At 40.5% G+C, this 27879-nt stretch overlaps 1 protein-coding gene across 4 annotated transcripts; it reads left to right on the top strand.

Annotated features, from left to right (window-relative positions):
* The first annotated feature begins 35 nt into the window (after positions 1 to 35).
* On the top strand, positions 36 to 27861 carry GANC (glucosidase alpha, neutral C). Of its 4 annotated transcripts, none has more exons than XM_042790769.1 (24): positions 36 to 182; positions 1248 to 1310; positions 2777 to 2885; positions 4463 to 4590; positions 5101 to 5283; positions 6143 to 6188; positions 7597 to 7663; positions 9027 to 9123; positions 9687 to 9867; positions 10725 to 10878; positions 12091 to 12326; positions 13469 to 13595; positions 14254 to 14333; positions 15214 to 15357; positions 15762 to 15858; positions 16240 to 16341; positions 16843 to 17086; positions 18786 to 18850; positions 19994 to 20070; positions 21953 to 22027; positions 22469 to 22582; positions 23101 to 23216; positions 24742 to 24845; positions 25738 to 27861. In XM_042790769.1, exons 1-24 carry the CDS (start codon positions 154 to 156, stop codon positions 25845 to 25847), a joined length of 2748 nt encoding a protein of 915 aa, XP_042646703.1. In that variant the 5' UTR covers positions 36 to 153; the 3' UTR covers positions 25848 to 27861. The 4 variants fall into 4 exon arrangements, with proteins under 4 accessions (XP_042646703.1, XP_042646704.1, XP_042646705.1 ...); XM_042790770.1 differs by having other exon boundaries at positions 23101 to 23213; XM_042790771.1 differs by lacking the exon at positions 25738 to 27861 and having other exon boundaries at positions 24742 to 25680.
* Positions 27862 to 27879: the final 18 nt, after the last annotated feature.

The raw sequence follows: 27879 nt of genomic DNA on the forward strand, positions 1-27879 counted from the left end.
CCCCGTGGGGCGGGGACGCGGGCGATCGTGGGGCGGAGCGGCTGCGCCCGGGCTGTCACCGCCCCCGGGGACCCAGCGCCCGATCCCCCGGGTCCGGGCGGTTACGGGAGGAGCGCCTCTCCGTCTGGGGAGCCCCCGCCGGGCTCTGCCGCCATGGAGGCGGTCGCGCCGGGGGGAGTCAGGTAACGCTGCCCGGTGTGGGCTCCTTGGCCGGCCCCCTCCTCGCTCCCGCTGCTGCCGGGGAGGCTCGGCGGGGCTGTGGGGGCCGTGGCGGGGCTGTGGGGGCCGTGGCGGGGCTGTCCCCGCCGCCGCTGCCAGGGCACAACCGCCCTGCGGGGATGTGGGCCGGGTGTCGCGGCGTGCAGGGAAAGGCGGGTGCAGGTAGGGCAGCGGCCCCACAGCCCCGGTGCAAAAACCTCAAGGCGCCTTCAGGTAAAAATGGGAAGGGTTAAATTGCTTGAACGCATGGTTGCTGTGAGGTCTCTAATAATAATCCAGGTCTATTAATATTTAGTCCACGGTAGTTGTGTCCGAGGCTTTATGGCTGCCATCTACATTTTTGTATGTGGCGTGTATGTAATTAATAAGTATTTTATAAGCATTAGCTCTTCCTCTGCCAGTACTAATACCTTATTCCACTTGAAGAGTGCCATGAGTCTTCTGTGAGTCTGAACTCGTCATGTTCAGGGAAGTGTTTTGATGATAGACACTACTGGCAGTCCATTTTTTCAAGCAAGCCACAAGTTTTCTGTTGCCTGAGGGATCTAAAAGTTACCTCAAGCCTAGAGGTAACATAAAGCTGTCAGCAGGGCCATCAGAGGCCTTCTCCCACATCAGTCCCGCTGCAGGTAGAAGAGAAGGGTGCAAGGTTTCCCCTTTTCTGCCAATCCTGCCTCTTTCTCCCTTTTTATTACTGGAACATAGTATTTGACTGTAAGGACTGCAAAGAGAGATCTGGCTTCAAAATTCAAAGCCCCAAGAATTGACTCCTGCTGAAATTCAGCTCTGTTAGTCACAGATTCAGGTTTTTTGCCAAAATTATCAAAGTTCAAATGAAATGGTTTAGCATGGAACTAAATGTGTAAGAAATTCTTTCCATATCCAAACGCAGTAGTTCAAAGTCCAACACGTCACCACAGTTGTCTGCACTCTTTAATCCTTACCTCTCCTGAGGACCCCTACCATCTGATCATTCAGCAGGTGTTTGTTAAATATATTTAAACATTTTCTTTTTCTGCTCTTTTTAGTGTCCAAGATGAGGCTGTGGACAAAAGTACCTTTAAGGAATGCAACCAGATTGCTTTTTACAGGTAAAAAGAAGAATTGTAGTGTAGGGTTTTTTTTAAAACATTCGTAATATTAAAAGATACAGGAAGTAGTTACATACTGATTTTTAATCACATGAAGTCTGCTGCTTTTAGGATTTATCTTTCAAAGTGAGTGTTCCACTCACCTGCCAGCAAGCAAAAATCAGCGTATTTTAAAAGGTTTTGGATGTAAGAGTCCACCTCTTCTGTTAAAATTCAGACGAGTCAGTACTCTCATCTGACAAAGCCCCAGCAATATTTTAACTACAGGTACACTCAGATGCAGGTTGTTTTCTTGTAGATATTTCTTGAATATCTGTGGTTCAAAACAACAGAATTCTCACTAGAAACTGTTAGCCTGTGACAATGGCATACATGATTACAGTCCTGTTGAGCAAGTACCTTGCCCAGAATTCAGCATCAAATCTAAATTCTATCTCTTTAGTCTCTTGTCTTCTATCCCCTGCTGCCTGAGTGAAAGGAACAATTGCCCAGTGTTATGCCAATTAGTCACTGGCATACTGGGTTACAGTTTCAGACAGTCATTTCTGTTCTGCAGGAAATTATGTTCAGAAAACCCCAAATAAAATATTGCCAGTGGGAGTAGGACTCCTTCCTCTTTCCACACCAGCCCTTTATAGCCTGTCGCAATTTTAACTTAACACATCTTATTTCTCAGCAGGACGTTGCCACACATTGGCAAGCATCAGATCCTGTCTTTGCTCTGCTTTTAATAGAAATCCTGTATCTAATTGCTCACATTTGTGCAATATCTGTTTGCAAGGAAACAAAGACAGTTTACTAATGAAGGAGCTTCCCTTTAAGGTAGCCTCCAAGACACTTATCTTCAGATATTTCATAAAACCTGGGCTCAGCAAGGAGCATTCTACAGAGAGTTGAAAGAACCTCTGTTTCAGGGTCCTTCTCCTAAAAACATCATCAGGGCCAAAAGCTGTAGTCAAAACTCTGTGGTCAGCAGACTTGTTGAAAAACAATTTCCTCAGTGCAGTTACAACCTCAGGCAGTTACAAATTACAAACATTTACTGCTTCATCGCCACAGAATGTAGAAGCTGTTCCCTGGGGGGACTGCAGACCAAGCAGGGGTATATGGCAGAAAGTGAAAACTAGATTATTCGGCTGAAATTTCTGGGATCATGGAAGGAATAAAAATGTAACTGTATAACTGAGAGTTGCGTTGGACACCTGAATTAAAACTATTACTGTTTAAAGAAACCCTACAGAGTGGTGATGGGTGACCACATCTCTCTAACATCTCATTCATAAAAATGTATGTGTGCTCAGAACTATATTCCTTCTTTTCCTCCTTGACTTGAAGCACTGATAATAATTGTATTTGAAAAAATTCAAGACGAAATTATTAAGTAAACATGTCTAACTATTATGTCCCTCTGTGGGACATAAGCTACACCAATTAGGGAGACTAAAAATAATTTTCTGTCTTGACAGGCGTCAGAAACTTCTACATCCTGGAAAATCCTTGTATCGAGCATTGTTGGACTCAGTCACATTAAGTGATGAGAATGTCAAATTCCAAATTATTCATAAGGAGAATAAGGTGAGATCCGGCCTAGCATAAGAGGGTGCTTACAGAAAGAGCAGTGAATATTAGCAACAAGTCTGATAATATTGTAAGGTTTTGAGATTCTTCAGTGATCGATATTTAAGATATGATGCAAAGTATCAGCCTAAAGATGTCCTTATGGGTCAGTATTTATTTGACAGCTTGAGGCTGTGCAAGGAGAACAGATATTTTAAGGAACTTTAAAAAAATCTTCAACAACTTCATGAAAAATATGAATAGAACTCTTTTTATCTGAAAAAAATGCTTTTAATTCAGAGTTTCTTCCACTATTCCAAAATAATAAATTATTTTTCTGTAACGGAATAAGACCACCTATGTTCCAGCACCTCCTAACCATACATTTGTATTCCTGTGTTTGCTCAAAGGCAGTTTTTCAGGAAAAAGAAGTCTTCACTTTTAAGACATACAGGAAGAGGGGTGTCTTCTATTTCTCTAACAGTGTAGCAGGTATCACATTTTCTCAGGGAATAGGCAACCTAGCCTGTCCTCCGATTATGGGAGTTTAGAACTACAGCTCTCTTCTATCCTCTAAGCATCACACTATGTAGATACTGTGCATAAATTTATTTTCTGCCTCTTGTTAATCCTGACCTTCCCTGCAGTCAGCACAGAAAAAAGAGCCTTGTTTTTGTCTAGATTTTATGGTTGATGAAAAACTGAAGGCTCTGTGGCTTCCTAGACTATTTGGGGGTTTATACAAAGTTGGCATAATATAAAATATTTGCTAAGAAGCAGGATCTGGAACTCCAGATTAATCTTTTCTCTCTTGCCCGCTATCCCTCTGGTATTACAGCTCTTTCATTCTTTCATGCCCTTGAAAAGAGCAGGGCTGATTGACTTCCAGGCAGGGGGAGAAGGTATCTGGCCAAAATTATCGAGCCAGTTTTGTGTCTCATGGGAGGAGAGATTAAGAAAGGAAAAAACAGAAAAAAAAAAAAAAAAAAATTAGACTTGTGGTGCAGGGATCCTCCGCAGAGCAAAAATTAGTTACTTTGTATGAGCTAGGACAGAGTGACTTCCCAGTTCCCTGAACTCTAAAACAGCAAGTTACAGTAGGTAGGGCAGTATTATGCATTTTCTTGAGGAGTCTTTCTGACACAGTTCATCAGTGTCAGCACCACTGTGACTACTAGTGAACACAGAGCACTGACATTTTTGCAAAAAGCCCACATCTCAGTAGCATCCCGCTCTTACATTGACAACACAGTAGTGAAATTGTCCAAACTTCAAGATTAGTGTATACTACCCCTGTTTTCCATACTGCTTATGGGAAGGGCTGCAAAATCCTAGACAGGATAGACTTGAAGATAAAGAGTCCACTTAAAAAGAGTTGCTTCTTCAGAGGGGAGAAGTAGAATTTGCTGCTGTAAATTCATATGGATGATGATTGTTGCTCAGCAATGCTAAAGAACATTAGATCAGAAAGCAGGCTTCTTTTTTTTTTTTTTTTTTTTTTTTTTTTTCAGACAGTAAGTGTTTGGTGATGTTGAGTTGAAAAGTAAGTTGGTATTTTTATATCACTACCAGTTTATCTGTTCGCTTGCTTCCAGGTTCTTCTACAAGTAGAAATCTGTGAAATAGAAGGCAATATTTTCAGGCTTAAAATTGATGAGGTTTCTCCTCTCAGAGCAAGATACAGAGTTCCTGATGTTCTTATAAAGGAACCTACCACCCAGAGGTAAGTGATGGGAAGATGATTTAGCACCTTAGTAACTAATACAGCTTCATTTGCAAGAGTGTTTTCCCTTCTTCCTCATTTGTGCTACACTACAGTTGTCTGTCTACAATACAGCGTTGTTACAGGAAGAGAAAATAAAATTGCATGTGCTTAATTTACTTTCAAAAATTCGTGTTAAATACATCGGAAAAAGTTTTGGCATATACATAAGAAACTTGAGACTATTAGACCCAATCAGAAAACAGCCTACTTGTTATGATGCATCATTTTTTACCTATGGCATTACCTGTTAATGTGAAGGGAAAGCAGTTCTGTAGCCACCCGTTGCACTGTGCAGTGATTCATGAACACAGCATCTATTTCTGTCATCCTTTGCCCCAGTGTTAGCCTTGAGGGTTTTATAATGTATGTGGATAGTCTCAGCCCATCTTTTCTTTCAAATTGTTATTTAGTTACAGTGGATTTCACATGCTGCTGATTCATATAAAGCTGTTGCTATTCATTTGCCAGACTCTTCGTATCCCAGAAGGAAGCAGGTATTTTGACACTGTCAAGTGTCAATGAGGACTACAAACTTCAAGTCACAGCAAACCCCTTCCAGCTTGTGCTACAGTCCAAGGGTGAGACTGTTCTGAGCATAAATTCCAATGGGTTGTTATATTTTGAGCACCTACAACCACCTCCCAGTGATAGGTACAGTATCTGTCAATTGCATCATAGTATGTACTGATTGTGCTGAAGCTGAAGATAAACAGCTCTATGGAATTGCAATTTCTGTGATAGAAGCTCTTAGGGATTGAAATATCTTATTTTTTACTTCATACCAGTAAGTACAGTGGTGACATTTTAATAAAGAAATTCTAGATCAATTAACTGCAGACTTTTAATCCCTTGCAGCAGCCATGTGTAAAATGCTAACCTCATTTTTAATGGCAAATTCTGTAAAATACTAAAGTATCCTGGTACTTCTTGTCTTTCTTGGGAATGAGTGATGGAATATGATGAGGTTCTTAGTTTTGTCCCCTTTTATGTCTAAACTTACGTTTTAGGTAAGTTTTATTCACCATATAAGCTCCTGAAGTAAGCTTTGTTCAATTTAGGATGTGCCATATAGCTGCAAGATTTTACAGGTCAATCCCACTGCAAAGGGTGAGAAACCACAGTGCAAGATGTGTCACAACTAGAAAAAGAGCATAGCAAGCATCTATCCTGAAGAGTATTATTTCAAAAATTGTAATTAACAGGGAGCCCTTAACAGAGAATGACAAAGAAGTAGAGATCTTCTGGGCAGGTAAAACACTGATGCAGATAGAAATAAATGTGAAAGGCCAAGATGTCAACCTACTCAAATACAGAGTGAAGGTTATTTTAAGACATTGAATATTAAAATTATTTGCCTGTTAGAGCTCTCCCCTATGACATCAATTTTCAGAATAGTCACACACCAAAACGCTTGTATAAGGCAATGCATAATGCTATATGAATTTTCTGTTTGAAATCTTTCCTTATGTTAACAATAAACTGATTATTTCTATGTATTTGGTTTTCCTAGAAAACCTGCAGCAGAAAATGAGGCAGCAGTGAGTGATTCCTCTAAGGTAACCCATGCTTACTGCAATTTCAGCATGAATATTTTGTAGAAAAGATAATTAGAATCACGTGTTCATTTCTTCTGGTACTGTTTAGAAACACAGTCTAACCACCTTCCAGTGAAATTCAAAAAGGACCTGGCATTTCATAGTGAGATATTTTGCAAATTCATAGTTGAATTAAGGTTTATGTATTTTACCAGGGGTGTAGAAGGCATCAGTCAGGTAGATCTAGCTCAAACGTGCTTTTTCTGTGGCCTTTTTATTTAGAATTTCTCTCTTGTTCTCTCAGTTGATTTGGAGTAGATGTGTAAAAGGGAGTTTTGTGGTGATATTTGGTCATTTTCAAATTCCCTGTTCATTGCAAAGAGAATCGCAGAAGAACAAGACTTGTTTTATAACAGTCAAAAAGTATGCCTCCGCACACATTCACGCTTAATACAGAGGTAAGATTCTCTCTGAAAGAAGACCAGGTCTTGGCAGTACATAAAGGTACATACCATTTTTCTCAGGACAGGAGGCTGAGTTATGTCCATGATATCATTTTAACCTCCTGTGGAGCAGATGGCTGCTTACTCCACTGTCCTGTTATAAATGGCAGGAACTATGCTGCCTTCAGCATACTTGAGTCTGAATTCTGAGTTCTGCCAGGGAGCATGTATGCTGTGGGGGAGTCACACAGCTGCAGGAGGCCACGTCCGCTTATTCTGGGATGAAAAGAAAACCAAGAAAGACACTGCAGAAAGTGGAAATTCTAGGACAATGAATGGCAGGGCACAAGGCTCAAAATTTGAAGGAGGCTAAAAGTACCAGTTACACACACAGGACTCTCGAGAGTATGGAGAGATTTTTTGTTGTCTTACTCTTTAGAGGAGTGGGCTGGTTTCTGTTTGTATAGGTTTTCCTGTTTGGTTCCATCCATACAGTCCTTTCATTTTATAATCATGTTGAACATCCAGAAAAACGACATTTTTTTACAGTGAGAGCAATCATTCAGCAGAACAGCCTCCCCAGGGACATGGTAGAGTCCCCATCACTGGAGGTTTTCAAGATGCAATTGGACAGGGTGCCAGATAATCTCATCTAGGCTCCCTTTCCCACAGAAGGTTGGACCAGATGATCTTTTGAGGTCCCTTCCAACCTGGACTATTCTGTCTTTCTGTGATTCTATCCAAGACCTCAGGTATTACTTTTATGCTGTAGCAGAGTATGTGTGTGCTCCACTAGCACATCAGTTCTTCAATGTAAATTCCTGCAGCAGGATCTGAATTGCATTTTGGATTTATTTCTATTAACCGCATTTTGAAAAAAAAGCAGTTAACAATGTACAAATCTCATGCAAATAAACATATTTTTCTTAGAAATACATGGTGTGAGTAGTTGCATTTGCTAGGCTTAGCTATTTCTGTTTATGCAGAAGAAACAAGAGGACCTCGGTCTCTGGCAGGAGAAATTTGGCACTTTCTTAGACATCAAAGCTCATGGTAAGTCTCAGTCTAGTTCTGAACATAGCTGTATTGCTTTGTATATATCCGTGTTCATTCATATTTCTGTCTACTTTCAGTTTAGCTGCTAATGTTTATCAATGTCTTGCTCGCTGCTGCTTTTAACTTGCCTACCAGATATCTGTGATGGGTAAAACATTTGATGACAGTACTGGAAATATTAATTAGATTACAGTTCAGGAGGGAGCACATGAAATGTGACCCACTTCGTCAGCTCACTGTGCCATTTCTGACACAGCATAACCCTATCTGCATTGGCTGACTGGTACATGATACATTATTTCCTTTTTCTGTTCTTTTTTTTTTTTTTCTTTTTTAATATTGGCACATAACATTGATTTCATTTACAGTTTATTTTCACGACATATCAGAGATCATGATGTCTAAGTATTAATAATTGTCACAGAGAAACTACTGAGCAGTCTTAGGGGGTAAGAAGGTTATAGAAATGTGTAGGTCAGTAGCTCAAATACAATTGAAATTATTAATTACCAAAATTTATGACCATCTGCTTTCTGTTCAGTTGTATTCTACATTGATTGAGATGGTTGGCTTTGTCCATTACCACTATCATGCAGACTTTTATAGCAACCAGCACTACCCAGCAGCTGCAGTAGGGAGAAGGAAGTCTGGAAGAACTTCCTTTTGGTAGCAGAACCTTCTTCAGTTCACAGCCAAGACACAGAGGGGCGGGAAACTGTTGCCCTTGTTGTTCATGTGGTATCTGGTGTATTAGGTCAGCATCGGATTTTTCTGGTTCTCTGTTGGAGGAATAAAGTCTGTAGGGACAGGTTCTGATCCTGAAGCCACTGCTTGTCAGTCTACAGGATCTCTGGTCACCTGCCAGAAGTTTCTCTGGATTCAGTAGTGTGACAAGATGATATCCCTGGCAGAGGCTCTTGTGCATGCTACTCCCCCGGCTGAGGCTGAAGAGAGGAGCAGTAGAAAACAGGCAACTCTGACTCTAAAGTCCACTCTGCTGTACCACTGTGCTGCAAAGCTTGGCTTGTAGATACAGGGATAGAAACAGGAGGTATTTTTAAGCAGTTTCACTACAGAATAAAGAAGTGACCCACTATTACTTTTTTTTCTATGAAAGTGATTCATTTTATCTTCTTAAGCAGATCAAACTCAGAATAAATACAATAAAATGTTTAAAACATTACCTCTGTAGCGCAGAAGTAATAATGAAAGTGAAGTTGAAAGGAAGTATGAAAGAGCTAATTATTAAAAGCTGCTTTTTGATATTTTTTTTTTCCAGGTAGGTTGTTCTGCTCTGTTGCTTTCAGCTAAGCCTGAGAATGGAACTCTGTGGTGTTCTCTTTTAATGTTATTCCCACAGGTCCTAGTTCTGTAGGCATGGACTTCTCTTTACATGGATTTGACCATGTTTATGGACTACCACAACACGCAGAAACACTTCTTCTCAAAAACACCAGGTAAAGGTGGCAGATTGCTAGTGAAAGCAGTATCAGTTTTTAGAGGAGAGCTATAACATTGCCTTAATAATTTAATGCCAACAATAGCTTGAGATATGTATATTATATAATGTATATTTTAGTTTAATGATGCAGCAAACTGAATCATAGTCCCTGTCCACATGGAATAAGTTGTTCTGCTTTCCCTTTCCACTCTGCAATTTCATGAATGACCCCTTCTGTTCTCTTTCAATTTTCCATACAGTTTTTTTTTCTGAATTACAGGATTGGTCATGTTTAAGCAGAACTCTTAAAAGAGCAACTCCATGGGAGGATGGGAGACTTCAGAATTCATATTTTAGGACTTTGAGCAAATGAACAGTAGTCTCACTCACAGCAAAAATGCTGTTTGATTCACATAGCTAGGACCAAAGCAAAGAAGTAGTAATCTAGGTTGTCCACATTTCAGCTCTTGATGCTAAACAAAGACCATAATACAGTGTTTACTGGGATGGCAACAGAGCTAAAATTGACCTAGTACAGGATGCTTGCATGTAACAAACGCATCTGTTTGTTTGTCCTAGTGATGGTGATGCCTACCGGCTTTATAATTTGGATGTATTTGGCCACAAGATACATGACAAAATAGGCATTTATGGTTCAGTGCCTCTTCTCTTAGCACACAAACCTAACAGAACTTCGGGGATCTTCTGGCTGAACTCTTCAGAAACACTGGTGGATATTAGTACAAAGGCCGTAGCTGAGGTGAGAGTTGTTCACGTTCCTCAGAATTTAATAATGAAAGAAGACACTTTGGAACAGGACCAACAGGAACATAACAACATTACTGGAGGTTTATCTTTTGCTCCCTAATGTAGAAATGTCAGTCTCTTCCTCCTGTCTTCCCTACTACTAAATTTTTTGTATTAAACCACTGAGCATAACAAGGAGATGACTCCTTATCAAATTCTAGAACTTGTATCTTAACATCTACAGGAGAAGGCAGAAAGGAAATATGTAATGTTGGAGCAGAAAAAGTCTACACGGGGATGTAGCAGGCAGAAAAAAGGGTGGACAAAAATCTTGACAATCTCTTGGATACAAGGAATTTTTCTGAGGTTTTAAATTCTTGGAATTGCCATACATTTCTGCCTAGCAGGCTCATTCTTCTGTGAAATGTAATTGACCATCAAGAAATTAACTCATTTAACTCTTGAAACACAAACATAGGAATTCTGTTAAAATTGAAACAGTGAGAAAAAAAATTATTGCTTTATTCCAGCATATCATTATGTGGTTAATATTATTAATTTTCTTTATTACTTACGATATAGTTACAGATATTACTCAAAGATCTTGCAGAAAATATACAGTTTTTAATTATTGAAAAGCTTTCATTACTTTGCCCCTTATTACCCATTTTTCCTCATTAACTACTGCTCTATCTTGTATAAGCAGTATGCAAGGTAAAGGATTTGTGAAGGATACGTAAGAAACATTCAGTGTGTATTCTTAATACTGGCCAGGTATGTGTTTGTGAATTTTGTGGGTTTCCATCTTTGCTCCTTCACTGAACAAAAATCTGATAGAGCTATTCAGTTTTACCTTGGTTTCCTTCAAAGCACATGCCATCTGGATCTGCTGCAGAAACTGCTAAGCAGAGAGCAGTGCCTCGAACTGATGTGCGCTGGATGTCAGAAAGCGGGATCATTGATGTTTTCCTGCTGATGGGACCCACTGCTTTCGATACCTTCAAGCAGTTTGCACAACTGACAGGTACTAACTCCCATAACTGGAGTCAGTGTGGCACATTTACCTGTGAGGTTCCTGAGGAACATGCTGTACCTAAGGGTGGGTTAATGTTTACCTAGCCCATTGTGTGCAGGAGGCCAGTTGTTCTCAACCTTCAGTTAGTAGAGCAAAGGCTGGTGCTTTGTGAAGACAAGCCTCCCTCCATCCTTGTTTTCCTTGGCATCTGCAGCTGGTCAAACTTGGCCCTAATTGAGAAGCCAGCGTAATTACTCTTATCTGAAACTGCTCCCTTAGATAAAGAGATGAGAGAAAGGGGGCTGGAACTGTCAGTGACCATCAAGACAGGCTGCGTTATAATGAGAAAAGACTGAAGTTATGGAGTAATGTATCCTGGAAAATAGAGAAAGAAGATAGGTAATTGTCCCATGTGTCCATCAGGGAAGGGAGCAGAGATAGCATGTGGATATGGGAAAGAAGCAAGAGGCTCGGGAAGAGACTAAAAAAAAGGACTAACATTTTATGAAAGCAAAATTCTTTATGTACTAAAGAGAATTAAAAGCACAGAAACACCCCTAGTAGTTCTTCAGTGTGTTAGCAATGATTGTTTGTTGTTATGGACAGAATGTGGTTCAGCTGAGCAGGAATAGGAAAGGAGCCAGATCGCAAGAGGATCTCGCCAAGCAGAAGTGCACACTCAGGAAGGTTTTCTGGCTCCCTTTTGTCATCTGCGTACATACATACAGGTCTTCTAATTTTAAGAATTCCTAACAATTGCAATTCCATGGTTCTCCTTGTATTGCAACACCTGGGGGACTGCTTACACTACTCAGGCTCAAGCAGTCACAGGAATTGCATTCTACTGGTTAAAATCTATTTAATTGTTTGCATTAATGACGGTTAAGCTAATCTAGAATATTTTTACATCAGAAAAAATTGAAGAATAAAATTATATTGGTTTCTGAAATAACACTTCAGTATCATGGAACAGCACGTTCCTTCTCATTCTTGTATTATCGTTACAGCCCTCTGCTCTTTCTGGCTGTTATGCTCATTGTCATGTTTATTGTTTCAAGAGTTCAGTCACTTTGGTATGAAGAACATGCTCTAGACTCAACTTAGGCCAGCATTCCCTAGCTCCAGACAGATACGTATCAATCATGTTAACTTTTCTAGAGTCTCGAGATAAAATCTTGACAGGCATTAACAGTGTTATCTTCATTCCTATACTCTTCCTAGGCACTCAATCCCTGCCCCCGCTTTTTTCACTGGGTTACCATCAGTGCCGGTGGAATTATGAGGATGAGCAAGATGTCAAGGCAGTAGATGCTGGCTTTGATGAACATGACATTCCTTATGATGTGATATGGCTGGACATTGAGCACACAGATGGCAAGAAGTATTTTACTTGGGACAAAAAAAAATTCGAGAACCCCATAAAGATGCAAGAAAATCTCAGGAAGAAAAAACGCAAGGTAAATAATATAGCAAGAAGAAAGAAAATATTTCTTTTCAGTGTGAAGCTGCCCAATCTAGCTTTAACCAAGCTACTTCAGATACTGGAAACAGTTTACTACAGCAGAGAAAATTAGACTGCACTGCAGTCTGGTGATTCTTCGAAGCTATCTTGTTTAATTGAGGTCCTTGTGCTGTTTCACTGTTTCATAGTTTGTTCTGTACCTTGACCACCAAGCTAAGTTTGACCCATGTGGAGCTCCATCTTACAGAAGCTGTCCAGTGTTGTCCTTGATGGGCACAGTAGAAAATATTTCGCTTAACGTGAGCTTTCACCATTGGTATTTGCTATCCTTGCTTCAGCTTTTCTTTGTATTGATAATACTTTATGTTTTCTGTTTATACCAACTGGGATTTGTCCTTTATGTTGATACGATTACTTACCATAAACTACATGCTTTTTCCTTCTGGTGAAGTCCTGGTATGATGTGCAGTTAGCTTACTCTATTTCTGCTTTTACAGCTTAAATATTTTCCTTGGAATGAGAGAGGTATTAAAATGTACACGTTTAATATCTAAAAGCTGTAGAATTGCTTAATGCTTTATCTTTGCCAAAAATCAGTGAACGAGGGATGTTGAAATAGCATTTAAGTTCTGTCATCTCTTAGTTGAAGCTAGTACTTTCCCAGCTTTAGAGCAAGGCAGTTAATGGCAGCAGAAAGTAACTGCAAAATGCAATGCCTGGCTGTTTACAAAAAATAGAAACTTGTGTTTCTGTTGTATGCTATACAAACTAAGATATATTTAAATGTCTTAAGGCAAATTATTTTAAGTGGGGACATGAACATGGAAGTCAGATATTTTCCCAATCACAAAATACAGCAGAAAATTAAACATAGTGTTTTTATCTGAAACAATGGGGTTTTTGCCCTCATTTCAGAGGAGTAAGAGTGAATTCATGCCCTCCTTGTAAATTCAGCTGTTGTACATAAGTCTAGCACAGTATATACAAGAACTGGTAACTGATTTCTAAAATTAGTGACCCAGCTACCTTCTTTAGCTGAAGTGAAATCATTATCTGCCTTTTATCAAAAGTGAACTCTTACTGTTTTATTCAGTACAGTTCATGCTAATGATGTGGTTTATTTTCTTATTCTGGCAGCTTGTCGTCATTGTAGATCCCCACATTAAGGTTGATCCCACGTATACCCTGTATTCACAGGCAAAAAGCAGGGGATATTTTGTGAAAGATAGAAATGGGCAAGATTTTGAGGGCACCTGTTGGCCAGGTAAAAAACGACTCTGTCTCTACATTTCAAGCTGTTTATTTTAAAAATCTTGCAGAATAGTTTAATTGGGACCCATGGAAGTGGAATTAAATTATTGTATTCCTTGCACTTTTTGTAAATATTCATAATTTGAAATACTTTGTGGTTTGTTTGGTACAGTCATGTTCTAATTGCCTCAGCTGTTCAACTTCCTGTGTTATGTCTGTTGGATCTGAAGACAGTCCCAGTGTCTAGAGCTAAAAAAGTTGGATTTGTTGATCAGAAAAGCCATCCCACTTCCCAGCTTGTCTTGGGTAACAGAAATGCAGTCTGGTCTGTTGCAGTGAGCACGTTATGTAGGCTGGATTAAACTAAGTGAACCATGATACTGAAGACTTTGATTCAATCATAATATAGCAATTTGACATGTTATTTCTCCTGAGAAGATCTCACTGTGGGGAGGAGAAGGAGATTGTCCCCCTTCTTTACAGACAGAAAGCCCACAATCCTGGCAAAGAAACGAATATGGGAAAAATCAAGGACATATTACAACTCCTAGTAGCATGGGAAGATGTAGTTGTTCAGCTTCTCAATGACACTTTACTGTATTTAGGTGCAAAGACAAATGCATGCCTGCTCTTAAAATCAGGTAAATAACTGTGTTCTGCCACATCCACAGGGTCCTCTTGTTATCTGGATTTCACCAATCCCGAAGTGCGAAAATGGTATGCAGATCAATTTGCCTTCAAAACATACAAGGTGTGTATTTATTTGCTCTGATCTACATATCCCAGAAAGCCTGAAAATGGGAAAACTAGAGAAGATAAACTACTGGCTAAACAAGTTGGTGGCTTTTGTAGATGTATTATCATAACGTAGAGGAAAATATCATGATAAATTGAAGTACCACAGAAGGATTTTTTCCATGGACTTGTCTACCCTAGGAGAATTGGAGCCCATATGCCACCAGTGAACCTGCTCTCTTGGTTGCAGCAGTAGGATGGACAAACTGCAGGTGTTTTAGCAACCAAGAATCTAACGCAGCTGCTACAATTTCAGCTTTTACTACCATGATAGCACACAAGGAGTGATGTGGAAGTGCCCTCTCATAGCTCACGGTCACTTCAGCCTGACCTTCCTAGTGCTGAAAGTGTCTGGGTGGACACTGCTGGACACCTCCAGCTCCCCCCCACCCCACCCTAAAGTTCTGCTTTGCAGTCAAGTTGTTGAAACCACTCGCCTAGTAGACATTGGTAGTGGGCATTTCCCATGCTGCTTTTCCTCTCCAGCTTTTCTCTTCTGGCCTTCTGATTTTTTCCTCATGGCTATTTAATACTTCTCTTTTCCCTGCCTCTTTTCCCTCACCAGAAGGCAGGAAGAGCAAGTACCTACTGACTTCTGTAAGAACTGCAAAAATCAAGTGGGCTTGTAGGCTGCCAGCCTGACCAGAAGGGTCACCATGAGAGTTCAGATGAATGACTGGCAGCTTTCAAGTGACCACAGGGGTATAATTACCATGCTTTGCTTTGCTGCTGCAGTTTCTACTCATATCCCAGGCTGGTCTGACACCCGCTAGAGATAAACACACCAAGTCACAGAAATAGCTCTGTTATGTCCTAATTGCAACCCTGTGTCATAGGGATCCACCAATATCCTCTTTGTATGGAATGATATGAATGAGCCTTCCGTCTTCAAAGGGGCAGAATTAACCATGCAGAAAGATGCTGTGCACTACAACAACTGGGAGCATCGGGAAGTACACAACCTCTATGGATTCTACCAGGTAGGGTATCTGGAAACACAAACCAGCAGTTATTCTCATGGAGTATGTCTAATGTGGTAATTTAGACAGTAGTAGGTGTTCTGTAACCTCCATCAAGGACTGAAACTCTGCTGTGCTGGATATTGCTATATTTGAAATAAACTCTGTGATTTGTCACGAGAAAATGTGACATCATCTGTGCCTTTCTACCATAACAATGTAAATGACAGTGGCTGTTACCATACAATATTAATAACTTTTTATGTTCAAGTATATTCTAATAAGAAAGTGTTGCTTGAATAATAGGTATTATTTGTGGGTACAGATTTCTTAAATTTCCTGCCTTGGAAGGGCTAAAAAGGCAGTAGAGCAAATATCCTAATGGTAGAATTTGTCTTCCTGTCTTTTATATTCATGAATTTCAGCAAATGGCAACTGCAGAAGGACTCATCAGACGTTCTTCAGGAAAAGAGAGACCATTTGTCCTCACACGATCTTTCTTTGCTGGATCACAAAAATATGGTAAGTAAGGACTAGCTGGATGCCTTCCATGCTGCTTTATTCTATTAAATTTGGCAGGTAGTAGGTAAGTCTAGAGAGTACAGAAACTATCTTAGAAATACTGGCATGGTGAGCTCCTAAAGTGCAAGCGATTAAAAAAAATCAAGACAGGCTGACAGTGTCTACAAGTTAAAGGCAGAATAACAACCTGTATCCTGTGACAAACCACTGCCTGCTTTTTTTGCATGTTTCAGGAGGGTGCCTGTATAAAGAAAAAAAGTTGCAGTGAACAGCAGTTCACCAGTACTTCATGACTGTTCTTGTCTTCTTTCCTTAACTGCAAGCATAAACTGAAGCATACGCCTAACCTTCCTGTGTAATGCTGAAACTGGGTATTTCTAGGGGCAGTGTGGACTGGAGACAACACAGCAGAGTGGAGTTACTTGAAAATATCCATTCCAATGCTTCTCACCATCAGCATGGCAGGGATTTCATTCTGTGGAGGTAAGGTGTTTAGCTGGAGTTTCTCACTATGCATAAATCACTGGTGCTACCAACCTTGTATCCCAAGATAGACTTCAACACAGATGGTGAAAGCTTCACAGTCCAGTGCATTTCCAGGCAGTTTCACAGATAGTCTGGTTTCAGAAGCCAATAACCTAGCTCTTGCCATCATTTCCCCTCTAACTCTTATGTAGTGTTCGCATCTCATCTGGAGCAGCGGTCCTCAGGTGGTGTTCTGCAGCATCACTGTGACAGCCCCTCTGTCACTGGGGAAGGCACTCACTTAGGCTCCAAAAGCTCTTTTGAGATTTTTATTAAAGTATAACTTGTTGCCCCAGTTTTCCACTCGTATTTGGACAAGGAGCTGCCCAACAGCAGAACTGCAAGCACGCTGTGAAATGCATGGATTAGTACACTTGGAATATTGGTTAAAGGAGAACTTCACATTTTTCAGAATCATTTCCAAAAACGTGTATTTTTATTTGTCTGCGCAATATCTAGCTGATGTGGGAGGGTTTATTGGAGATCCAGAACCAGAATTACTTGTTCGCTGGTATCAGGCTGGAGCCTACCAGCCCTTCTTCAGAGGTCACTCTAACATGGAGAGTAAACGGCGAGAACCATGGCTCTTTGGGAAGAAGAACACCCAGATCATAAGGGAAGCCATTAGAGCACGCTACATCCTCCTGCCATACTTATACACCCTCTTCTATCGGGCACACACAGCAGCTGAACCGGTTATGAGGTAAGAGCATAAGTCCGGAGGTTTAGTGATTATCTTCAGAAAGTTACGTGGAAGAGAGAAGTTACATTACCATCTCGTATTTTTGCAATTACCTATTTAAATATTGAAAAAGAAAAAAAACACGGAAATTACCAAATTCTGTTTTCATGCATTCTGCAAGCTTTGGTACAGTTCTTGCAGGAAAACTACTTTTTGGTTTTTTTTCCCAAATGACATCTGGAACACACTAATTCAGTAAACACTGCACAGTCTTTAAACATATTTTGAGAGTACTGTGGACTGCAGACTTCTCATCATGATAAAGAACATGTAGCATTCCAACCCACACTTAAAACAGCTTAATGGACTCTGAACTTGCTAACCTAAAAACATAAAGGCCAGTTTGCCCATCATGGAAGTTTGTTACTGCTGAATTGTTACTGTTTAAAAGTTTATTTCATCTTGGTAATTAGATCGTTTGCAGTATTTCTTACAATTTTTCTTTAAATAGAGGATATAATAATCTAGAACGGAAATGAAATTAGAAAATAATCTTATTCTGCTGCTCTCTAGCCTTGAAGAAAGGGCTGAAGTGGAACTGAATGCAATAGTCCTTTAAGCAAGAGGTGAATGTGATTAATCTGCCTGGTATTGCTGTGTCTTTGAGGTTGCCCTAGAATTGTCCTTTTGCACCATATTTACCTTTACTGCTTGTTGTGCAAATACAGTACATCTCCTACATTTTAAAAACACAAAGGTCTTTCTGACAAGGGTTGAGTGATTTGAGTTTTGAAGATGATTTGCATTACAGACATAGTGGAAGCATCTGTCTGCACATGTATAGGTATAGATACCCATGTCGTATGCACTGACATAGACAGTGGGTTTCTGTCTTTCTTGAAATGAAGCTTATGTTGACAGGTGCACTGCCCACGAGATTAAATAAAACTACTATTATGTTAAATTTGCTGCAGTAGGTACAGAATTAGAGAGGAAGCACGGTATTTTTCTCACTGAGACAAACAGAGTGGAAAATGTGTCTCATTAGCAAGCACACGAACAGCAGGGCTAACCGTGAACAAGTGGCTACCTATGAGTGAGCGGGTAGGCCAGGCTTTTTGTGTAAGGAAACCCAGACCCTGTCTCTGAATGAGCTATTACTGTCATAATCTCTTAAACTTTAAATATACAACTCCTGTTCTGTAATCAGATCGTTACTGCACTACTCTTTTTTTTTTTTTTTTGAGGAGAAGCAGAAAATAAACTTCTGGTGCAGCATTTTCAGACGTGACCAGGAGGAGACATGCTGTAAAGCAGTAGTGAGCTGCTGAGAACAGGAAGGACTGCGCTGCAGGGACTAGCTCATCAGGTGTCAGCATTGCTGGTAGACTGTGACAGGCTTGTACATCTCTCCTTTGCTAGAGGGAAGGTATAGTGTAGTTCACCTTTGTAAGGAAGAAGGCAGGAGGGAAGAAAGTAAGGCTGTAGGAGGCCAAACCATAGGTATATTGGAGTCTCTTAACCCATGTTGTACTGTGAACTCTCAACAGTGACTCAGGAGTACTCCAAGGCAGAGAGAGGACCTTTCCCTACCTGCAGTTCTTGATAACTGTACCTTGTAAAGAGAATGGGAAAATAGAGCCAGAAAATGCCAGGTGGCCTTGAACAGGCTAGTAGGAGAGGAGAAACTAACTGAATCCCACTATCTTTCTTTCTACAGGCCTCTCTGGGTAGAGTTTCCAGGGAAAATAGAAACTTTTGGTGTGGAAAATGAGTACATGCTGGGTAAGCAGGTGTCTTCTCATATTTTTGAGGTGATAAGAGTATTGCATGACAAAAAGAAAACATGAGAACTCTGCCCAAGACTTTTACAGATTACGCTGTAACTAAATATAGAACTCGAGACCTCTTTAAGGGACCTGGTTTTAACAGCACTTTGAAATTAGGGGTCATAGGAGATGCAAAAACTGAGTTCAGTCTCACTAGTCACTTTGAAAGAACATGACTGGTTTTGACCTGAAACGTGGAAGTTCAGTGTAGCAGCTAAGACCACAGTTTGCTTCAGAAATGACAGTAGCAAACAACTACCAGCCAAAGCTGATGTTTTTTTACTCTGATACGGCTGGCTGCTAAAGTCAGTTTTCTCAGAAATTAAGCTTGAGAGAGGAGTGTGTTTGTGTAAAGACCATTCAGCCTATACAGGAAGAGAGAATGGCAGCAGAATGTTGCATTTCATTATACTGTTGTTACTTCTGGGCTCAAGAGTGCCTACTACTGGCTTTCAGATGAAGGCACATTCACTTCTCATGCAAAAGTCTGACCAAGGTCGGCAGAACACAACAGCAAAGCTAAGTGGTGAAGAAGAGCATTTCAGAGGACTCTGAGTTCAGCTTGCATCACCAGTGGGCAAAGAGAGAAGAAGTTGATCAAACTGTACTACCTGTATACACGCATGTATTTTTCTAGGGGTAAAATAGAACCATTGCCAGTGCAATAACCTTAAGCAGGTTTTGGTTTTGGTTTGTTTGTTTTTTTTTGTTTGGGGGGAGGGGTTGTTTGTTTGTTTTTTCAAAGATATTCCTGTATTCCACTCTTGGTTAGAAAAGCTCATTTTTTTTGTTCAACTAAAGAGCAAACAGGCAGTCATCTCTTAGACTATGAGGGACCCAGAAGTGCCTCCAAGCTGATGGATATATAGTGTAGCCCAGCTGCATCCCACTGTCATAACAGAACAAGACCCAATCAGCCACCAGCTCACTACACATGCCTTTTTTTCCAGTAGAAAGTGAACCTAACTAACTAAGCCCATGGCATGCCCAAGTAAGCCCCTAAAGTAACTATGGGAGGCTGACAACCCCAGAGCATATAGCTTCTGCTCCAATGAGATGCAGCCTTGAGGATCACAGCCATGTTCATGTTTTTCTCCAGGAAACGCTTTGTTGGTACATCCAGTCACGGAGAAGGAGGCCAAGGCAGTAAGTGTTCTGCTTCCAGGATCAGAGGAGGTGAGGATGAACACGAAGCTGCTCAACTGTTCAGTGCAAAGAAATATTCTGTACAGCAAGCTTCCAGCTCAGCATCTCATAACTGCTGAGCCTTGCCACTCTATCAGGTGCTGGCCAGTCATTCTGTGCCGCTCTGAACCTTCCTTCCATCTTGATATGTCGCATGCTTGGCTAAGAGTAAATTTACTTTGTTACTTCTTCAAGAGCTGCTACACAAATCTCAGGTCTCTTATGATTTAAATCTCCCCACAAGGCTTGCTGCTTCCCATGGAACACCAAAAAACAGCTTCACTGAATTGTCAGTTCCCTTTTTTCATGTATTTCTCTTTGGGTTAAACTTCTCTTTTATGTGGAAGAAAAGGGATCTTTGAAGAAAGGTCATAAGAAAATCAGAGAGAAGAGGTGGGGAGAGAAAATTATAACAAGGAAATACAAGCCTCAGTAGCCTGGGATGTGTGTAGCAAAGACTGTGACATGTAGAGATCCATTCCTCTCTGAAGTTACTTATCCACAGGATGGCACCGTCCTCCACTCCTATAAAGAGTATTTGGCTGCAGCAGCCGAGAGGTGGAGGAAAGGAAAGAATTTGGGGGAAATAGTTTATAAGGGAAAGCCTGAGACTGGAGAGGAATGAGAGGAAAAACAGCAGCAAAGGGGAGTGTCTGCAACCATGCAGAGCCTTATGACTCCACTAATACACCTGAGGCTGTATAGAATTCTTATCAATACAAGGAGAAAAACTGACTAGGTTCTCCAAACAAGTTAAAAATATTTTTATCAAGACCTCTGTGGTAATTGACTGCCTGGCATGCTTAAAGCAGTTAAACCTGCTGGCAAGTGTGGTGCATGGGAAGTTTCAGATGTGGCTTTTTTTTGTGACCTTGTTACCTATATAAAACTGTATGTCCAGATAAGTACCTAGGTAATAGTGACACTATTCAACTTAGAGTCAGATATACTGCATTTACTCTTCTAAGGAGGACAGGAAGCCATGGCTTTAATATGTAAGTCTGGGTACTTTGTATAAACAGTACAGGCCTTACTAACCACTAGGCCCTTGAAGGACTGATAACAGGGGAACATCCTGCCCAGAAGGTGCTGAAAGTTGAGTAATTTCTAAAGAAGCATTAAGTCAGCAAAAAAATCTACAGTAACTAGGGGAAAGGTAAAGGCAGCAGAGGGAGATCACGACCACTGACTCAAGACAAAAAAGATTTGCCCCCACCCACCCTTCGAGCAGAAAAATAAGACACTAACTTCAAATCGAGACAAGGCATGTTGTTAAACAATGAGGGACAAAGTGATAAGAAAGAAACCAATGGTCACTACAACAAACGTATTCTTGTAGTCTGACATGTATAAATATGTCTGTTGCCAGTGTACGGTGTGCTGGCTTTGTGGAATTACCACATAGCACCCATCTTTGCACAAACATGAAATAAATAAAATACCTCTGCTCTGTGTGTATATTGGCATGTTGCACACCAGGTAAACAACCCTGCTGTCGGGACAACCACCTGTTATCAGCAACTTTTTTTGTTAATTTTCACTCCAATTTAAATATGCTTCTTCTGGAACTTAGCATATCTAGACTGAAAAAAAAAAAAAAGGTATTTCATTGTTTTGCACTTCCAGATGCTTTAAGATGTACATGATGTTATGCAAACAGTAAAGATCAGCTTATTTTTGTGCCTCAGGAATGATAATTTCTTCTTTCCATCTGGAAGGTCATTTGATTTAAAAAGTAAATGTGATTTCTTACACATCAAATAGGCTGTTAGGAATAGTGACAGTAAGGTTAAGCAGAAGAGTAACTGCATCTGCAAAGGGAAGAGATCTTGCCATATATGTCATGCTCATTCTTTTTTTTTATTTTTCTTAGATTTGGTATGATTTCCGAAAATTTAAACGAATGGAAAATCCAGGCACTCTGAAGATCCCAGTAACACTGGAGAATGTATGTTTTTGTTTTAAAATACTAATTCCACCGAGCAGGAAAAAAAAAAAAAAAACCAAAAACAAATAGGCTTTTGTTTTGTCAACATTCAAAATCAGGAAAGTGACATTTCATTTTCCTTATAGGAACGTAATCTAAAGTACCTTTTGTAGAGAAGAAAAGTCCCATCTCCTTTGTTGTTAGATAGAAGACTAAATGTGTCCTGGTGGTAGAGAAAAGTGAGGTGATGAGACGGTGACTTCGAGCAAAGATATTTTGTTTGTACACATACAGGAAGATTACTACTATTCCCATTGTTACTTGAATAGTTTTCGTTATGTACTTGTGGTAAAAGGTGATTTCTGAGCTTTGGTAAAAGCAAGCTTCAGTTATCCCCATTCCAAGTTAAAATTACAAGATCAGAGTACATGAACCTTTCTACCCTGGCTTTGTTTTTTGCAGATTCCTGTATTCCAGCGGGGGGGTACTGTGATACCTCTGAAGACCAAGGCTGGAAAATCCACTGAATGGATGGTAGATATTTCTTACAAACTCCACGTGGCCCTGGACACAGAGGTACTCTGAGATGGTGTTCCCTTTACAGAGTTGTCTTTTACTCCATCTGAACTTTTTAGGTCCTTGCTGCCTGTTCAGGCTCTCTTCCACTTCTCCTCTGGGGGGGGGGGCTCCCACCTCCCTCCCACTGCTCCCTCAAAGTGAGACTATTCAAGTATAGCAGAGGCAGAACATTTTTCTGACCTTTCTCAGCCCTCCTCTAGTCCCTTGAAAGAAGAATCGAAGAACGAGCAGGCCACCACCTCCCTACTGGGGACACAGAGAGAGCTTCCTACAGCTGTCTTTTCTAATAAATGAGGTGACACCTGGCACCCACATCAGTTTACAAAACCAGGATGTCCAAGTCTTCAGGCACTCTCAGAGCTGGACTCTCTGAGCCTTTGGGGATACAAGTCACTGAAGAAAAATAAACACACACCCTTCACTATGAAGCATAACATACAGTGAGACATTTTTAGTATCGTTGTCCAGCGCTAGAAGCTGCTGTTAATTTGTACTCCATCTGGTGTGTTTCACAGGCCTGTGCAATAGGTGAGCTCTACCTGGACGATGGGCATTCATTTCAGTATCTCCACAAGAAGCAGTTCCTGTATCGGAAATTCACTTTCCACAAGAACGTTCTCTCTTCCAGGTAGCAGTAACTATGGACTAAAGCCAACAGCACACTGTCATTGGAAATGCCTTTTCTAGTTCATGAGGCTGCCTTACAAATGTAGAAGTATTAGTCTCATCTAGTGCTTAGTGAAATCACAGAGCATGCAGCATCTGTCATAAAATGGCAGAGGTAAACAAATGTTCCACGTAAGTTAAAGGGCAGCAACACATGAAATATTGAATTGTCTCATATTGTTGTAGTCTAGTCAAATTGGAGATTCTTTGTATTTGAGATCTGCAGAAAGTCATCAGCAAGAGTAAAGCCTATCAGAGAGACAAAAGAAGGTAAACTGGGAGATTTGCAAATAGGCAACACCTGGAGTGTTTGTATTTTCTAAGGTCTTCTCCACTGAAAGGGTGGTCGGTCACTGCACCATGCTCCCCAGGGATGTGTGGTCAAGGTACCAAGCCCATCAGAGTTCAAGGACTGTCTGGACGATCCTCTTAGTCATATAATGTAGTTTTAGGCAGTCCTGCAAGGAGCGGGTAGTTGGACTTGATGATCCTTATGAGTCCCTTCCAACTTGAGATATTCATGATACTATGTGGGAACCACAAACGGACACCATTACATGTGGTCTCCAAAAGTCATCAAATGCACCATATGTATTAGCATGGTAAAATATACAAGAAAAGCACTTGAAAGGAAGAACAAGGAATCACAGCCTGCAAAGGTTGAGTGAAACAACCTAAAAGCCAAAAATACCCATAGCTGCTTGTAAGGAAATAGGTAGTAAATATGTCACTGTGACACTTTCGCTATTGAGGTATGTTGCCCATGGGGCTGTGCAGTGCATAAATGGTGATTTTACAGGCATTTCTTTATTCCTTCAGGGTTCAAAAATATTCAGGAGGTGGTCCTAAAACTACAAAATTTAACACAGAGCAAATCTCTAGACTAGCTTGGATAATGTAGTTAAAAGTGTGCTTCGGATCCCTTATCTGGAATATGAAATCTGAAAAACTTAAAACATCGGGATGGGGGAGAAAAATGTTGCTAAATTACGAGCAAATCCAAAAGTTGGAAAAGAGTAATTCTGAGATCAATGATACAATGTTCTGTTCACTCTGGAAATGAAAGTTTCATTTTGATTTGAGTTTTTTTTAGAGCTTTTTGATAAACATTAAAGCAGCTACAATATGAAAGGTAATTGTACCTCAGATTAAAACATCTTAAAAAATGCTAACATTAGCTTTACACTTAGGAGTTTTAACTACTGTTTGGCAAAAATTCAGAACTTTTATGGTTGTCAAAGCCATGCTTTTTGCCACAAAATATCTTCTAAAACTTTTTTTCCTTTAACTTTGTGAAATCTTCTATGCAGTAAAAAATTAGTTGATAATGGGATAAAGTTTTACTTGTTTCAAGAGAAAGGTAAATAGAGGAAAGGAAACCAGTATAGGGAACTTCCAGAGTGAGGCTGAAGTAGTACTTTCTCTGTATCTTGCTGAACTTCTACTGATGGACAAAAATTAATGTATATGCAATTATTTTCTTTTTTCAGCTGCAGCGATGAAAGCGGACAATACCACACAACGTGTGTGGTTGAGCGGGTGATAATTCTGGGATTTGGACAGCAACCTGCCTTTGTGACAGCTTGTTCCAAGGGTAATGAACTGACTTCTATTCTACTACCATTTTTTGAAATACTGTTGCTCTGCTCCCATTCACTAGAGGTGGCAAACTGACAGCTCTATAAATGAGGTGTTACAGTGTAGGGAGCATCTTTGTTGTTTTCTTTTCTACTTTTATGATATCAAGGACAGAATTTAGTGAAAGGAGCCAGCAGCTACTCACCGCTAATATTACATGCAGAACTGAAGAACACTTCCTTTGTAAGTGAAAGAATAGAAACATCAGTAAAAGCAGTTCGGAGTTAACAGGTTCAGATAACTTTGTCCTGCACAGAATATGAACAGAGACAGCATTTCAAATGAAGGACCGTTTGCTCAGATCTGTAAGCCTGCCTGGTCTAGAACAGGAAACTTGCAGACAAAACCAGAATTCCTTTTCAGTTCTCTTGCTCTTTCAAAAGTGTCTGGAGTTCCTGACTATATGGGGATCTCTAGAAGTTGTGAGGGATCCCATATGGGTAGGTGGTAGCATCTACAAAAAGGGCTTGTAATTTCTGGCTGCTTTCCAAGCACGTCCCTTCACTTTGGGAATCATGTGGACATGGACTTTCTGCCTCCAGCTGTCAATCTTGAGGACTTTTAGGGTGTTTGGAGGAAAACGTATGCTGAAACAAGGGTTATTTTTTTCAGAAAAATCCTTGACTAGTTCCATAGTTTGATAGGTCAGGAAAAAAAAAAAAAAATAGTTTTTCCACTTCTGCTGCATTCTTATGTGTATACTGGGCAGATTTTACTACTATTTCTTTTTTGATCAATCCTTTCCACCAGTGGCAGGGACAGTCTGAATTAAAAATGGGAGTCATGTGTAACTGTGTTTCAGAATGATTCTTCTTAAATCATATAATAAACATTCTTGTCCTGTCCAGATGGGAAAGAAAAAGAAGTGGTTTTCACATACGATACGAAGACCTCTGCACTGACACTGGAAAATTTAGCCCTGAGTGTTGGTGCCGACTGGGAGATTTGCATCAACTGAAAGGAGACGCAACTTCTTCAGAGAATTCATTGAGAGGTTGAGGGGAAATAAGTTTGGATGACTTAAAATGTTCACTTGAATCCAGTCAAATCAAGGAACATCTTTCCCACCCACACCTCCAAACCAACATTTCCTACAATTTTTCTTTTAAAGCACTATTTTAAACTTGGATAGCTTTTCTTTTTGGCACAAGTAATAGCCCTAGGATTGTATCTTTGGGGAAAAAAGCCAAATACTATCTGCTCTGGGCTAGCTTCAGTTAGGCATTAATCTTAAGGTCTGCCTTCACTTGCACCAAAAAATCATAACTTGATGGGGAGAGACTGTGGCTCACTGGCGTGGGGTTTAATGTAAGTATTTGGAAATGCCACTGTTATGAGACTGGACTACTTGACAAGAGCGGATCTGGGCCAGTTTGACAAGCAGCATCAGCAGATACACCAGACACAGAGGTTATCGTCAGCTGCCTCATAAAAGCAAACACAGGAGCCACCACCCAGAGTGATTACAGACACTTCCCCTTCCAGCCCTTATGACAATGCGAAATGAGGCAGTCTGTATGGGAAGGTCAACAGACTAGCCAAACAGTCCAGCCATTGAAGGTCAGGTTTGAGCAGGTTGTGCCAGTCAGTTGTGCAGTAGTAAAAGGCTGTCGTGTGGGAGCACGGGAGTCTCTCCTATAGCTGGTTTTGAAGCTGGTGTTTAGGTTTTGAAAAGGCACGGGTCTACTTAAGTGCAATACTGGCTTAGGGCAGCAGCTAGACTCATGCAGAAACATTTTCTATGTTATTGCTCCCCTCTCTCTGCAAGTACCACTTAAAAAAAAGTCTTTTTTTACAAAAGAATTGGCATTTTTCGATGATTGAGTGTCATTGGTTAAAGCCAGACCAGTGAAACAGCTCTGCTTATGGAGAGATCTGCTTCTCCACATCTCCCAACTCTTGCCAAGGTTTGTCTTCCTTTACACGTATTTTAGTAATTTTTTCTTCAGTATCTGGCTAAGATTTGAGCTTGGTATTTATAAAGCAAGTTTTTAATTTTAATGGGATTAATTCTGCATTTATCCATCCCACATCATGTTTACTCCCCCATGCTCTTACAATTCACCTTAATGTTTCCTTGCCTCCTTTTCCCACCATCTCTGCCAACAGACCTGGTGTGTCCTGATGCCTTCTTCCCTTTCAAAACTAGGAGACATCCCAAGTCCCACATCCCTTACATCCTGCCTGTTCCCACAGCCCTTTCCATATCAGTCATCGCTTTTCACAGCTCAAGTTGTTTGCCCTTTTCATTTCCTACACTGGTCAACTATATTATTTTATAACCAACTCTGCTTTGAGTCGAACCCGAACATGCCATCAGTTGGGGTTGTGGATATAAAAGGGCAAAATTTACTTAATTTCTTTTAGCAAGATAAGGAGGTATTTAGTAAATAATTCAGTAAATTAACTCTTGGGCAACAGAAGGATGGTCACCATTTTTGCCAACTGAAGGTAACATAACAGCCCATTTGTATGTTCCTGCTGACGCAGCCCCCACAGTGCTTGGTCAGTCGTTCCCGCCTGCTGCTGTGTGTCCCCTCCAGGGCAGATTTCTGGGAACAGCAAGTGTGAGAGCAAATCATGGCTACTCCACTCTTGACTACCAAGTGCATACCCACTGGTTTCTTTTTCAATCTGGAGAGCTGTTTGTCAGCCCCTTCTAGCAGGCAGCATCAGCCTCCACGCCAGGAACTGGCAGCCTAAACGCTGCCGTGCTTAATGCAGCCGAGTTAATCCAGGTAGAACAGTAGCAAATAGATCTTTCACATCTGTGAGAAGAGAGACAGACCCTATTTTTGAGATAGATGCTATTTTTTATCAGCTTCTAAGCTTTAATTGATGGTTGCTTCTTATGTTTAAGCCTAGCACTGCTTCTGACAGGATGTAATTATTGTCTGAAGCATTTTAATGAAAAGTTTTAACAGTTATTTCTGAGGTTGGAAAGTAAGTGAAATAAAGTAACAGTGAAGTGAGTTACATGCCTTACTCCT

This window comes from Tyto alba, unplaced genomic scaffold, assembly GCF_018691265.1.
Source record: "Tyto alba isolate M040663 unplaced genomic scaffold, T.alba_DEE_v4.0 Super-Scaffold_18, whole genome shotgun sequence".
Classification (NCBI taxonomy): Eukaryota; Metazoa; Chordata; class Aves; order Strigiformes; family Tytonidae; genus Tyto; species Tyto alba.